At 49.1% G+C, this 14,371-nt stretch overlaps 2 protein-coding genes across 4 annotated transcripts; one reads left to right on the top strand and one right to left on the bottom strand.

Annotated features, from left to right (window-relative positions):
* The first annotated feature begins 1,834 nt into the window (after nucleotides 1-1,834).
* Nucleotides 1,835-4,527, top strand: LOC116715863 (tubulin alpha chain-like). The gene is made up of 4 exons (XM_032556578.1): nucleotides 1,835-1,959; nucleotides 2,856-3,078; nucleotides 3,165-3,313; nucleotides 3,490-4,527. The coding sequence occupies exons 1-4, from the start codon at nucleotides 1,957-1,959 to the stop codon at nucleotides 4,462-4,464; spliced, it is 1,350 nt and encodes a 449-aa protein (XP_032412469.1). The 5' UTR covers nucleotides 1,835-1,956; the 3' UTR covers nucleotides 4,465-4,527.
* A 37-nt stretch (nucleotides 4,528-4,564) lies between these two features.
* LOC116715862 (receptor-type tyrosine-protein phosphatase-like N) lies at nucleotides 4,565-14,179 on the bottom strand. Of its 3 annotated transcripts, none has more exons than XM_032556575.1 (22): nucleotides 13,999-14,179; nucleotides 12,121-12,171; nucleotides 9,709-9,819; nucleotides 9,518-9,626; nucleotides 9,313-9,445; nucleotides 8,973-9,246; nucleotides 8,759-8,860; nucleotides 8,648-8,685; nucleotides 8,381-8,520; nucleotides 8,121-8,191; nucleotides 7,954-8,018; nucleotides 7,672-7,884; nucleotides 7,102-7,386; nucleotides 6,568-6,715; nucleotides 6,427-6,500; nucleotides 6,263-6,340; nucleotides 6,057-6,176; nucleotides 5,815-5,981; nucleotides 5,638-5,691; nucleotides 5,502-5,566; nucleotides 5,357-5,430; nucleotides 4,565-4,950 (listed from the first exon to the last, which is right to left on the bottom strand). In XM_032556575.1, the coding sequence occupies exons 1-22, from the start codon at nucleotides 14,075-14,077 to the stop codon at nucleotides 4,879-4,881; spliced, it is 2,523 nt and encodes an 840-aa protein (XP_032412466.1). In that variant the 5' UTR covers nucleotides 14,078-14,179; the 3' UTR covers nucleotides 4,565-4,878. The 3 variants fall into 3 exon arrangements, with proteins under 3 accessions (XP_032412466.1, XP_032412467.1, XP_032412468.1); XM_032556576.1 differs by having other exon boundaries at nucleotides 8,648-8,682; XM_032556577.1 differs by having other exon boundaries at nucleotides 9,313-9,427.
* Nucleotides 14,180-14,371: the final 192 nt, after the last annotated feature.

Raw genomic sequence — 14,371 nt, 5'->3', positions numbered from 1 at the left:
TTCAGCCACTAACCGGCTGGAAGACCTGAATGTTTAACTGGTTTTAATGGAGCAGCTGGTTGAGTTGGAACCGTCAACCTTTGCAATACAAATGAATCCATCAGTGAAGTGATGAGGGATTCGTTACCAACGCCAGTCGCCTCACCTGGCTGCAGGTGTCTGCTTTCTACAGACTCAGGCTGGAAATGCTAAACATTTAGCAGCTAAACACTTTCTAGCACTCCAGAACCAGTTTGAACCATTTGGGTTCCCCAGTTTGAAACAAGGCATCCAATCAGCAGGCAGCACCAACCTGCTGATGATGCAGAACACTCTACGGCAACAACTGAGGGACAAAAAGAGCCTTCATCTCATTCATCTATAAAATTATTTAGTTCAGATCACAAAGTGGACATTGTGTTCCCAGTGTTCCCAGTGGGCCGCCCTGTCTGTCCTGGAACACTAACCTGACTCCTGTTCCTCTACATACTCTGAGCTCAGCTCCTTCACGTTGCTCTTTGTCCAAAACAAGCGTAAAGTTGAACAGAAACACGTCGAGATTCCCCTGCAGCGGCTCAACAAGCTGATTAATGTTTTTAAATGTTTTCCAATAAAAGCCTCTGAATCAGGCTGAATTACTGAGGACTGTGAGAAACAATGAATCATTATGGTTTGACCTTTGACCCACACCACTTGGATTAGCTGTGCTCTTTAATTTAATCCAGACTAAATCTCATTCCTACCATTCCTGAGCTGACCTCTCAGACCACAAATCGCATCCCTGCTTTAAAATATCGTCTTTAACCAAACAAACGAGACATTATACCAGATAATAATCTGATGTTGTTTTAAATAGTTTTTGTTTTAAACTGCACATTTAAATACTGATTGTTAATGTATGAAACTTTGGACCCGCTCTGGGATTACGTGCTTTAAACGGTGACTGTTTTTTTTGTTTGTTTTTTTACCCCTCCAGGGTCTTTTGTGGCTCTAGTGTCCCTTATATGACAGCAGGATGACAGGAAACAGGGAAGGAGAGGAGGGAAGACATGCGGCAAATGTCGTCGGATCCGGGAGTTGAACCCGCGACGGCCGCGTCGAGGACTCAAGGCCTCCAAATACGGGTCGCGCTAACCGCTACGCCACCACGGCACGCCCTAAACGGTGACTGGTTTTAGTCTTTTATTATAAGGTTGTTGATGTTATTAGGGACCTTAGAGGAATCTCTGATATTTAAAGATGTTTTAATAAAGAGTAGAATCCATTAAAACCCATCAAATGTTCCTACTGCAAGACCTTTTCTGATCATACTGTTCTGTTTGCTTTTAGGCTCATCCATTTGGATATAAAGTCAATATATAAAACATATGTGTATGCATGCTAATGTAGGAACATTAAAAACTGTAAATATGAGCAGATATAGTCTGTGTGATTCAAGTGGGACTTTCAATGCTTTACCAAAGTTAGAAATCCTATGAATTGGTTTGAAATGTTAAGTTAAATATTTATTTTACTATTAAGTGAGCAAATAAGTTTAAAAACTCCATGACAAACCTGTGTATTCTGTACGACAGAGTATTGACTTTATTTTTAAAATTATTCTCATAATTTTTAAAATAAAGTCATATTACATAAATAAAATCGAAATAATATGACAATAAAGTCATATTATGGCTTTATTCTCATATTAATATAACTTTATTCTGAAAATACAGTGACTTATTGTCGCATTATTACGAGTTTATTCTGTAATATTATAACTTTAGACTTTATTCTCGAAATATTACGACTTTATCTCGTAATTTTATCAACGTTAGTTTATCTGCTTCCGGTAATCTCCCGCCTTCAGCAGGTTCAAACCGCTCGTAGCCCCGCCCCCTGTGAGCCTTTATAAGCGAGCGGCTCCGCTGCTGCGTCACACACTGCTTCCAACTGCCGATCCTTGAACGTCGGAGAGAAGGAGACAGACAGATCAAAATGGTGAGTAAACCGCTTAAAACACGCATTTATATCGTAAAAGACGGATCTAAAAAGAGAAAAAGTTGTTGAAACGTTTTTTATTATAAACGTAGAAATCACACTTTATCCATGTTCTTTACAACATTTTTTTCCACTAATTGGCGTCGAACAAGGCCATGTTGGCGCAGATTAAAATGATCAAAAATAAAGTTTCACAGTTTACGCTTCAGTTTTCTAACCTCTTAGCCAGCCGGTGTTTTCACATATTTAGTTTAGTTATTTAAAATAAACCCGGATCAGTTTTTAAATGTACTTTAGCTGAAGGAGTTCTAGGCGGTAACTTTTAAATGTGAGGCGAACAGATAACGCCCTGCAGGTCCGTGAACGTTACATGGGGTGGGGGAGGGGCGGGAGCGCGGCTTCCTGCCTGCGTCGATGGGGCTTTTCCCCTTTTCTCCATGATGTGAGGGGTAATAAAAACTCATGTGACCCGGTTGGATCAAGATCCAACAGGTCTGCACTGAGACACCTGAGAGTGGAAACTACGTCACTGCTCCCGGGGAGGTGCGTTCAAGGTGCACCCGGAAATCCGAGGATTAAACGGAGAAGTTAAAGCTTTGACAGGGAGGGAAAATCTAGAAACTAGTCAGGATGAGTATTGAAGTTTGTAGGAACCTGACTGTAGGTGTAGTTAGTCATTTTGTGATAATTACATAATTGTGCCATTTCCTGATTAGGAAACGTGGCTGAACTTTACTAAAACCTCTTTAAGGAGCTCCCGATGCAGCATCTGCTAATGCCGCATGTTTACTGATAGAGTTCCTCTTAAAGGGCCGGTGTGCCGCTCAGCCGTTTATCATACCTGGCATAAAGTCAGAAACCATTAAGCCTGATCACTTTTCTCCTCTTCTCTGCAGCGTGAGTGTATTTCTATGCATGTGGGCCAGGCCGGAGCCCAGATGGGCAATGCATGCTGGGAGCTCTACTGCCTGGAGCACGGCATCCAGCCGGACGGCCAGATGCCCAGTGACAAGACGATCGGAGGGGGAGACGACTCCTTTAACACGTTCTTCAGTGAGACGGGGTCTGGGAAGCACGTCCCCAGAGCCATCTTTGTGGATCTGGAGCCCACCGTGATTGGTCAGTTCTTCCTGGAAACACAGCGTCTTAAACATGGAAGCATGTTCAGAAAACATGGCTGACACTGAAGGTTTTCCCTCCAACAGATGAAGTCCGTACAGGAACTTATCGGCAGCTCTTCCATCCTGAACAGCTGATCACCGGCAAGGAGGACGCAGCCAACAACTACGCCAGGGGCCACTACACGGTCGGCAAGGAGATCATCGACCTGGTTCTGGACAGGACGCGCAAACTGGTGGGTCAGGGTTTTGTTGGGTTCAAGGGTCAAGGTCTCGTTGGGTCGAGGTGTGGTAGAGACAATGCCCAGCGGGGTCAAGGGGTCACGGTCTGGTTGAGGTGTGGCTGTGTTAAAGTCTTGTTGGTGCCATCAGGGCATCTCTTCCTGACGTTCTGGGTGTGTTCTCCTTTCAGGCTGACCAGTGCACCGGTCTGCAGGGCTTCCTGATCTTCCACTCATTCGGTGGAGGAACCGGCTCCGGCTTCACCTCTCTGCTGATGGAGCGTCTCTCGGTGGACTACGGAAAGAAGTCCAAGCTGGAGTTCGCCGTGTACCCGGCTCCCCAGGTGTCCACGGCGGTGGTGGAGCCGTACAACTCCATCCTCACCACCCACACCACCCTGGAGCACTCGGATTGTGCCTTCATGGTGGACAACGAGGCCATCTACGACATCTGCCGCCGCAACCTGGACATCGAGCGCCCCTCCTACACCAACCTGAACCGCCTCATCGGCCAGATCGTGTCGTCCATCACGGCGTCGCTGCGCTTTGACGGCGCGCTCAACGTGGACCTGACGGAGTTCCAGACCAACCTGGTGCCGTACCCGCGCATCCACTTCCCTCTGGCCACCTACGCGCCCGTCATCTCGGCCGAGAAGGCCTACCACGAGCAGCTGTCGGTGGCCGACATCACCAACGCCTGCTTCGAGCCCGCCAACCAGATGGTGAAGTGCGACCCGCGCCACGGCAAGTACATGGCCTGCTGCCTGCTGTACCGTGGCGACGTGGTGCCCAAAGATGTCAACTCGGCCATCGCCACCATCAAGACCAAGCGCTCCATCCAGTTCGTGGACTGGTGCCCCACTGGCTTCAAGGTGGGCATCAACTACCAGCCGCCCACCGTGGTGCCGGGCGGAGACCTGGCCAAGGTGCAGCGCGCCGTCTGCATGCTCAGCAACACCACGGCCATCGCCGAGGCCTGGGCGCGCCTCGACCACAAGTTCGACCTGATGTACGCCAAGCGGGCCTTCGTCCACTGGTACGTGGGCGAGGGCATGGAGGAGGGCGAGTTCTCGGAGGCGCGGGAGGACATGGCGGCCCTGGAGAAGGACTACGAGGAGGTGGGGACGGACAGCGTCGGCGACGAAGACGAGGGCGAAGAGTACTGAACGCACCGACTCATTTTTATCATGTTTGTGCCTTAAAACAAATAAAGCTGATCTGAAATCTGATTGGTCGAGTCATTTACACAGGAAGTCACACAGGTGCTGCAACACAAACAGATTTATTTAAGGTCACACTTACAAAATCAGCTTTATTTTTTATAGTTTTCTCTTGCTGGAGGTTAACGACTACATAGACGGGAAACGCACAGAGGGGGTCCATGAGCAGCAGAGGAAACCTGGAGCGGATCCAGATCCGGCTCCGCAGGTTCAGCTACAACACAACACCAGCTGTCTGGGTGGGTAAAGCTCGTGGTGCATTCACATGCACGTTTCACACAGGTTCTCCTAAATGCTCCTGAACACATCGCCTAGATCGTCCTGAGTCAGTGCCGGGGGTCATCTGAGGTCGTCCAGGGGTCACTGGGGCAGCGCCTTGAGGATGGCGTTCACCTCCTCTGCAACCGCCGTCAGAGCAAACTCAAACTGGTCCTGGAGAGGAAGACAAGATGGCGGCGCTCACTTCCCCAACCAACTAATGAAGGACCACAAAACGTTTCAGTTTATTCTGTACAACGACATTAAAATAAAACAAATGGGTATAGATCTGAAATATAAACTAGGTTTATTTCTGTAAACAATATCTTTCATTTTGAGTTTATTCTCAAGAGCAGAATTTGGGTCACTCGGCTTCCTGCACTGAACCCTGGTTCAGTTCCATCTGCCACCAGCAGGTGGCGGCGTGGCTCAGCTTTACACCTTTCAGAGCAGAGAAGCATTAGAAACCAGGAAGAGAATCTGCTCTAGAAACGGTTAGTTTGAAGTTTGGGGTTTTAAAGTGTGTTTAGTAAAACTGAGCTACTGTTTGGTGTATCGGGGTGGTCCGGTTCGGACTCACCTTGGTGCGGACCATCCCGGGCCGCTGGTCCCGGACGTGCTCCAGCGTAGCGGCGATGTCGATCTCCTTGACGCCTGCGGGGAACCAGAATCAGTCGGTCAGTGTCTGGAGCAGCAGCGGCCGCTTCACCCCGCATCTACTGCACCTTTAGCCATGCGGTTCAGAACCATGTCGATCAGGATGTAAGTCCCGGTCCGCCCAGTGCCGTCGCTATGGAAACACAGGAAGAGCCAATCAGAAATAGTCCCTTGGTTGTAACACCTGGGATCCGCTGATTGTACCTGCAGTGAACGATGATGGGGCAGGAGCGTCCGCGGTAGCATTTATTCACCTTCCTGAGAGAGAAACGGGACACGTTAGGGATTCACACCCAGGAATGTCTCTTAGTTATGAAAACAAGTCCAATAATCCATAAAGGTTTCAGGTTGAGACCAAAGCAAACGGGGAAGCTGCAGTACCTGCGGAAGTCCAGCAGGGGGCGCGTGGAGGTGGGGATTCCCTGCGCCGGCCAGCTGAGGAAGTGGAACTGTGTGAGCGTGCGCGTCTCCTGCGTCTGCACGTTCTTCAGGTAGAAACTGCGCACCAGGAAGTCGTTACACCAGATGTGCTCCGACACCAGGTTCACCTGGAGGGGGAGTGAGAGCGGGAAGTCACACCTGGACACCTGTCCAACCTGTCCCAACTGTCCAACCTGTCCCACCTCGTAGATGTGGTAGAGGGAGGAGCCTTCATCTGGCCAGTACCGGTCACACTGCTTCTCCCCGTCCTCCACCAGAGCCGTCATCATCACGATCACAGTGCAGCCGTTCTCCCAAACCATCTGCACACACACACCCACACGGCCGCCATGTTTGTTCTGGACGTAGCGGGCGGCCGCCATGACGCCTGCTTCCCCTCTGATCTCACCTGCCAGAAGTCAGAGATGGTGTGTGGCAGTGGGCCCTGGGTGGCGATGTAGGCCGGCATCCTGGGGTCGTGTTCAATCTGCAAGGTCACAATGAGGTCAGGAAGAGGTCAAGCAGAGGACAGCTCCCCCACCAGAACCAGGCTGTGGGTCTGAGCGGACTTACGATGGTGCTGGCGTTGACGTAATCGGAGCGAGACGGGTTGCTGTCGGCCTTCAGCTTCACCCTGGAGTGGTCATCTGCAGAACATGTGACCCGTGAGGTTCTGGTTCTACCGGGTCGGTATCAGTGTGTGGGGTAACTCACAAGGCAGCGAGTCGGGGCAGCGGTTCTTCTTGGTGTTGGTGTCGCTCTGGGCCACGGAGACGGCGCTGGGTTCTGCCTGGTAGGAGCAGAGAGCGGCCCACTCCTTCAGGAGCCGGTCCTTGTTCCGCAGGTGGTCCTCCATGTAGGCCTGGGGAGCCAGAGGAACCGGGTCGGACCGGGCTGTGTAGTTTTTAAACTTCTGCTTTTGTTCTGTTAATTCCTCCATAATCCCAGTTTTATTATTTGAGATTAAACAATATTCAGTTATGGAAACAAAGGGTGAGGGACAGGATGTGAATATTCCATTCTATCAACCGACACTGACGTCACCATGACGACGCCATGACTCCCACTGATCCAGTTAGCAAACCTTCATCTATTGGAGCTGGATGTGGGCGGAGCTGCAGCGCAGCAGAGAGGAAGGGGGCGGAGCCTGACCAAAGCTGCTAAATGTCCTCCGGTTGAACGTCATGTTTGTGTTTGACCTTTTGAGTGATTTGACTAGGACAGAGTGTGGTGACGTGCGGTTCTGACCAGGATCATGTGACCCGTTGAGATGTCCATGTTGGCCTGCGCCGGCTCCTCGCACCAGGACGGCGTGCTGCTGTGGGAGCTGGGACTGGGCTGGGCGCCGTCGCTGAACTGGGACGACACGCTGCTCACCCTGGAGTCCGGCCCGACTCCGCCCGCCACGCCGGCCCCGCCCACTGCGCCGGCCCCACTCCCCGCCGCGCTGCCGGCCCCGCCCACCGCGCCCAGGGCGGCGGCCTCCAGCCGGCCAAAGGCGCCTTTGGAAGCCATGTGCTGCCGACACAGATCCTGGTGACAATGTTAGCATGTTAGCATGATACATTTATCAATACACCTGGAGCAATAATCACCATTAATTGATTAATCCACTAATTCAGCAACCGATTAATCGCTAAAAAGGCAGTTTGCTGAAAAAACTGAATTATCCATTAAAATAATTTCATTTCACCCCAATCTCCCAGATTTCCATTCTGGATCCAGCTGGATCTCCCAGGATCCCTCAGCATCACTCCCTCTTCTCCGTGTCTCCAGGTAATGGGATTCACCGTCACCTGCAGGTGGGCGGAGCCTCACCTGGTACTCCTGGTGGGTGAAGCCGCCGCCGTCCGGGCCCAGGCCCAGCTTCTTGGCGGCCAGACGGTGGGCGTGGCGGCGCAGGCAGGCGATGGTCATGGCCGCCACCAGGATGCCGCCGATGCACGCCGTGGACACCAGCGTGGCGAACAGCCAGCGGGAGCCGGGCTGGACTCTGGTCGCCAGGGGCAACGACGACTTCCCTTCATCCGTCTGCACAAAAACACAGAATCCTCAGCGCTCATCATTAGAACCAGGACAGAACCAGGTTTCAGGTCTCACCTGTTCGGCGCCGCTCTGGAGAACCTTTAGGCCCGTCTCAGTCTGCAGGAAGTTCTGCCCTGCAACTGAGGACATCATCCAGGTGTCAGCAGGAAGAATGGCTCTGATTGGCTGAAGGCTTCAGATGGAGGATCTGCCTCTTGTCTATAAGCCCCGCCTCCTCTCACCTGGTTGGTGTGCAGCCGTCAGGTTCCTGGAGTTGGGTCTGGTTCTGAAGCTGACAGCCTGTCCGACCGCACTGCAGAGAAGAACCGGGTCAGAATCTTCAGATCATCGTCATGTTGATCCGTTATGATCAGTAGGACTGAGGGGTTTCTGCCCAGGGCGGCAGGGGAATGGGGCGTTCAGAGCAAGAACGCTCTGGTTGTCATGACGAACAGAGTCTGACATGTGATTGGCTGAAGCGACAAGGTAGAAGCGGCCGTACCTCTGATTGGTGTGTCCAGACAGCTTGGCTCCACCTCCTGCGTCCTGATTGGCTAGCTCCTTCTGTCCTTCAGCTGGCCTGGCGGTTGGGGGCGGAGCCTCCTGCAGAGCCGCCTTATACGCCATTAAGGCTTCTGTGAGCTGATTGGTGGAGACAGGGACACATCACCTTCCACTCGTTGTCATGGTGATGACCTCTCTGAGGCCGACGCAGTAAGAAAAACTAACGGAGCCCAGACCCGGTTCTGATTGGACCAGCAGGACTCACCTTCTGCTTGGCTGCTGGACCGTCTCCCAGGTGATCTGCTGGAGGACAACAGACATTACTGACCTCTGACCTCTGACCCCTGACCTTTCTGACCGCAAGCCGCTCACCGACCTGCGATTCCGTCCCTATGCCCGGGGACGGAGGACGAGTCCAGCCGCGCAGCAGACGGGTCCAAACCGTCCAGCAGCAGAGACAGTCTGCGCAGGGATCGCCCTGGAAACACAGAGACAGGAAAACTACAGGAAAACTCCAGACTGATCAAAAACTACAGGAAGCTCTTGCAGAACTCCAGACTGAACTACAGAGAGCCAGTCTATCGGCGGACCGTCCAGTCCTGACAGGACGTCCAGCTCCTGCTTCCTGAGCTGAGGATCCTGGGAGTTGTAGTCCTGGCTGTAGTCCAGAGGGAAGTCCAGGTCTGGCAGCAGGGAGGAGCCGGCGGCCGGCGCCCCCCGGTGGCGAGGCAGCGCCGGCGAGGAGGACAGGTAGAGGGACAGCAGGTCCTGCAGCAGCAGCCGGTCCCGGTCCAGAGCGTCGCCCCGCTGGAAGGTCGGGTTCTGGTCCAGAGAGTTGAGGGAGCGCTGCTCCTGGTTCTGGTTCTGCAGCACAGACAGCGGGTCATTTCCTGCTGCCGCCACTGGGGGGCAAGGCGAGTCTGCTCCTACCTGATGGTACGGGTCCAGTACCAGGTAGTCCAGGTACTGCTGCGTCAGCTCGGGTTCTGCTGGACCTCCAGGGTCCGGTTCTGTCTGAGGGGCCGGGCCCAGCAGCCTGGAGGACCTGGGGAACCAAACGGACCTGGGTTGACTGGTTAACGGGTCTCCTAATGGTTCAGACTCGTTATTAGACCCGTTAACTGGTTCTCCTTACGGTTTGGGCGGGTTCTCCTCCGGATCCGGGTCCAGAACCGGGTCGGTAGGAACCCAGCTCAGCTCCCGACTGATGATGGACTGGGTCAGCTCATCCTTCCAGGTCAGACCTGGAGGTCACATGACACAGTGTAACTCTGGTGGGCGGGGCCTAACTCCTCCGTTGTGGGCGGGGCCTACAGTCAAACTCACCTTGAACCATCAGGTCCTTCAGGACTTCCTGCAGCCGCAGCAGAACCGGGCCGGAGACTCGGTACCGGACCGGCTTCTGGTCTGGAGCGCGGCACTGGCCCAACAGGCCGTCTGGACGGGACAACACGCAAGGTCAGCCTGGTTCTGAAGGATGACCCAGGGGAAGCCCACAGCATGATGCTGCCACCTCCATGCTCTCTGTTCAGTGCTGGACTGGTTTGACTGGGTCAGCTAGTCGCTGCAGAACCCGTAAATGATTCACCAGGGTCTGGAACGGTCACCATGGTTACATGCTGACACTTAGACACGGGTTTACATTTAGCATGAACCCATTTGCACTGATCATTAGCTTTGTAACCATAGCAACAGCAGAGTCAGGTCTGCTGCAGGCTGCGCTGACTCACCACCACCAACATGAGGGAAACTCTGGCTGCTGATGTCGCCGTTGTCATGGAGACGGAGAGGCACATCAGAGATTGGCAGAGGCAGAGGTCTAGTTTACTCTGCTGAGGCTTCAGTCATCTCTGCTTTATTAAACATTAGCTTCATTAGCTACGAGCTTCATTAGCTACCAGCTTGCTTAGCTTCTAGATTCATGAGCTTCATTAACTACTAGCTTCATTAGCTACCAGCTTGCTTAGCTTCTAGATTCATAAGCTTCATTAGATACTAGCTTTGTAAGCTACTAGCTTCATTAGTTACTAGCTTCATTAGCTACCAGCTTGCTTAGCTTCAAGATTCATAAGCTTCATTAGATACTAGCTTTGTTAGCTACTAGCTTCATTAGCTTCTAGCTTAATTAGCTACTAGCTTGCTTAGCTTCAAGATTCATAAGCTTTGCTAGATACTAGCTTTTTTAGCTACTAGCTTCATTAGCCACTAGCTTCTTTAGCCACTAGTGTTTTTAGCTTCATTAGCCACTAGCTTCTTCAGCTTCATTAGCTACTAGCTTCATTGGAAACTAGCTTCATTAGCTTCTAGCTTCATTAGCTACTTGCTTCTTTAGCTTCATTAGCTATTAGCTTCATTAGCTTCTAGCTTTGTTAGCTACTAGCTTCATTAGAAACTACCTTTTTTAGCTTCAATAGCTACTAGCTTCATTAGCCACTAGCTTCATTAGAAACTAGCTTCTTTAGCTTCATTCGCTACTAGCTTCATTAGAAACTAGCTTCTTTAGCTTCATTAGCTACTAGCTTCATTAGAAACTAGCTTCTTTAGCTTCTAGCTTCATTAACCAGTACCTTCTTTAGCTTCATTAGCTACTAGCTTCATTAGAAACTAGCTTAATTAGCTTCATTAGCTACTAGCTTCATTAGCTTCATTAGTTACTAGCTTCATTAGCTACTAGCTTCATTAGCAACTTGCTTCTTTAACTTCATTAGAAACTAGCTTCATTTGCTACTAGCTTAATTAGAAACTAGCTTCATTAGCTTCTTTAGCTTCATTAGAAACTAGCTTCATTAGCTACTAGCTTCATTAGCAACTTGCTTCTTTAGCTTCATTAGAAACTAGCTTCATTAGCTACTAGTTTAATTAGAAACTAGCTTCATTAGCTTCTTTAGCTTCATTAGAAACTAGCTTCATTAGCTACTAGCTTCATTAGCCACAAGTTTCTTTAGCTTCATTAGAATCTAGCTTCTTTAGCTTCATTCGCTACTAGCTTCATTAGCCACTAGCTTCTTTAGCTTCATTAGCTACTAGCTTCATTAGAAACTAGCTTCTTTAGCTTCATTAGCTACTAGCTTCATTAGAAACTAGCTTCTTTAGCTTCTAGCTTCATTAACCAGTACCTTCTTTAGCTTCATTAGCTACTAGCTTCATTAGAAACTAGCTTCATTAGCTTCATTAGCTACTAGCTTCATTAGAAACTAGCTTCATTAGCTACTAGCTTCATTAGCTTCATTAGTTACTAGCTTCATTAGCTACTAGCTTCATTAGCAACTTGCTTCTTTAGCTTCATTAGAAACTAGCTTCATTAGCTACTAGCTTCATTAGAAACTAGCTTCATTAGAAACTAGCTTCATTAGCCACTAGCTTCTTTAGCTTAATTAGAAACTAGCTTCATTAGCTACTAGCTTCATTAGCTTCCTACAGAGAAAAGCAAAAACCTGAAAATAATCAACAATATAATAAATATTAAATTGTCCCCTCTCTTCCAGTTTTCTGTGGGTTTTTTTCTTGCTGACTAAATGTTCATGAATTGTGGTTTGGGTTTTCTAAATGCAGTAAATGATTTTGGATGAGCAGAAGGGTTTTTCTCTGGAATGTTCTCCTGTCTTTGCCCTTTTGAAGAGTCGCTAACAGAACTCAGTCTGCTGGAGCCCACAGAAAGAATCCGTCTCTTCCTGTGATCTGCAGCGGATTCCTCTGGATTTGATCTGTTATGATGAACCTGAGTTACTTTAAACTGACCGTTGCTGCAGAGCTGACCTCTGGGACAGATCTTCTTCTCAAACAAACAACCTGCAGAAAAAATTAAAAAACACAAAAACATTCAAATCAAAGTTAGGTTTTCATTTATCCCATAAATCCCAAATATCCCAGAAATATCACCATGGAAACCAGGTGAGGCGACATTTCACCACGACCTGCTGATGGATGATGTCACAGTGATGACGTCATCTGAATGTTTTTCTACTAGAAACGCCTCCGGTCTCCATGGCAACGCAAGACAGCTGGTCGCCACGGCAACGTCGGTTTCCAGCAGCCCCAGTTGGACTCAGTCAGCGCTCTGTTATCGACTAATTGAGCCTGATGACGTCCGGAGGGACAGATCAGCTTCAACGTCAGTGACATTTATTCTGAAAGTCCAGATAAAACCTCTTCCTGTTTTAAAACCACAGTTATGATGGCTGCCATCATATAAACAGGAACTACCTGACACTGAAAAGTGCTGAGTCGGTGGTTGCTATGGCAACTCCCACTTCTCTGGACACAAACAGCAGCTGGATTAAAACCAGAATGAACCTGAATATTTATCCCAGAATGAGAGGAAGGACGTTTCACCTGCAGGTCCTTCATCAGTTAGAGACACATAAACAGAAATACATTAAAATAAAAGATCAGAGCGGGAAACTGCAACTTCCTGTTAGCAGCTCAACATGAAGGCTGTTTGTGATTTGTAACAAAACAGCCACACTGTTGATTCTGGTTCATTAAACTCTGTCATCACATCAATCTATGGAGTCTGAAGGAAAAGAGTTGGATAACCTGAAGAGAAAACGCTTTTATGAACAATATATGTTTAGAATCAAACCCACACAGTTTGTTTCATTTAATTTAGTAAATTAAAAGCACTGAATTTAGCTGAAGTTAACCACTAACTAGCATTAACACACAATCAGTTCATCTGTGATTGATTAATGTTTACAGAAAGAAATGAACAACTATTTAAAACACGGTGGAGATACTGATTAATCTGAAAATAAAACCGGAAATGTGTCTGATTGGAAACTAAAGATAGTAGAACATGTTGGGATGGTTCACTCTGACTAGTATTTAGGATCTCAGTTTAATCTTCCTGATCATTAATATGAACGCCAGCCAGCATGTTGTTTCGGATCTACATGTGACTTTATGGAATAACTGGAGATGTTTTCTCATGTTAAAGGTCAGAAATCATGAATCGATAACCAATCACAGGGTCAGGCCTGACGCTGTCCGCGGTGCTGAAACATCATCAGCTATGACTCATAACTGCGTGACGTATGTTTCACCAACCCGCAACACAAACACGCATTTCAAAGCTGCTGCGGGATCTGAAGCTGCGGGGAGCGGAGGATTTCCTGGAGTCACAAACTGGGACCAGTTCAGATCTGGGAAATCCCTCTGGTTTTATAGAAACGACCCATTCAGTCAGTCAGAGATGGTTTCCATTAATATAATGATAATGATAATAATGATAATAATGATAATGATAATAATGATAATAATAATAATAATAATGATAATAATAATAATAATAATAATAATAATAATAATAATAATGCTTTCTGACAGCAGCTTCAAATTCAATCCGTCCAACTCCGAGTCTCTGCTTCCCCTCGGATCCACATGAACCCAGATCCAGATGTTGGTCACTGATGGCGCCACAGCAGAGCAGGAAACGCAGAACAGACTGGGCTTCAAGCCGGGTCCGGTTCTGGTTCCGACTGACATTAATCCGGTTTCATCCAGAATAAAAGCAAACAACTTCCAGAGAAACAAAGTGTCTCATTTTAATAGTCCAACTCTCTCCAGGCGGCCAGTCATCCACATGACGGACCGAACCGGAGCCGGGCCGGGTCTTACCGTGTCGGGCGGCCGAGCAGAGGCGGCAGGAGGCGGTGAGGAGGAGGCAGAGGGCGGCGCAGAGCCGCGGAGACATCATGGCAGCTCCGGTAGACCCGGTAGATCCGGCAGGAGGAAGCTGCTGCTCTTAGCTGCTCCACATGTCTGAGGAAGAGGAGGAGGAGGAAGAGCAGCCAGCAGGGGGCGCCACACCGCAACAACTACAGCTGAAGAAGCAGATAGATTTAGAAAAGAAATTAATTTAGGATCAATAAGGCAGAAATATTAATATGACCGATTTATATTTACATCGACATCCTTCATTTCACTGATGATGCATTTGTACCTGAGCTGCCAGCAGCTTCGTAACACACACACACACACACACACCCCT

The sequence above is a fragment of the Xiphophorus hellerii genome, chromosome 24, assembly GCF_003331165.1.
Source record: "Xiphophorus hellerii strain 12219 chromosome 24, Xiphophorus_hellerii-4.1, whole genome shotgun sequence".
In the NCBI taxonomy this organism is placed as follows: Eukaryota; Metazoa; Chordata; class Actinopteri; order Cyprinodontiformes; family Poeciliidae; genus Xiphophorus; species Xiphophorus hellerii.
Note: the sequence above shows the minus strand (reverse complement) of the source record. Positions and strands in the feature narration are given on the sequence as shown.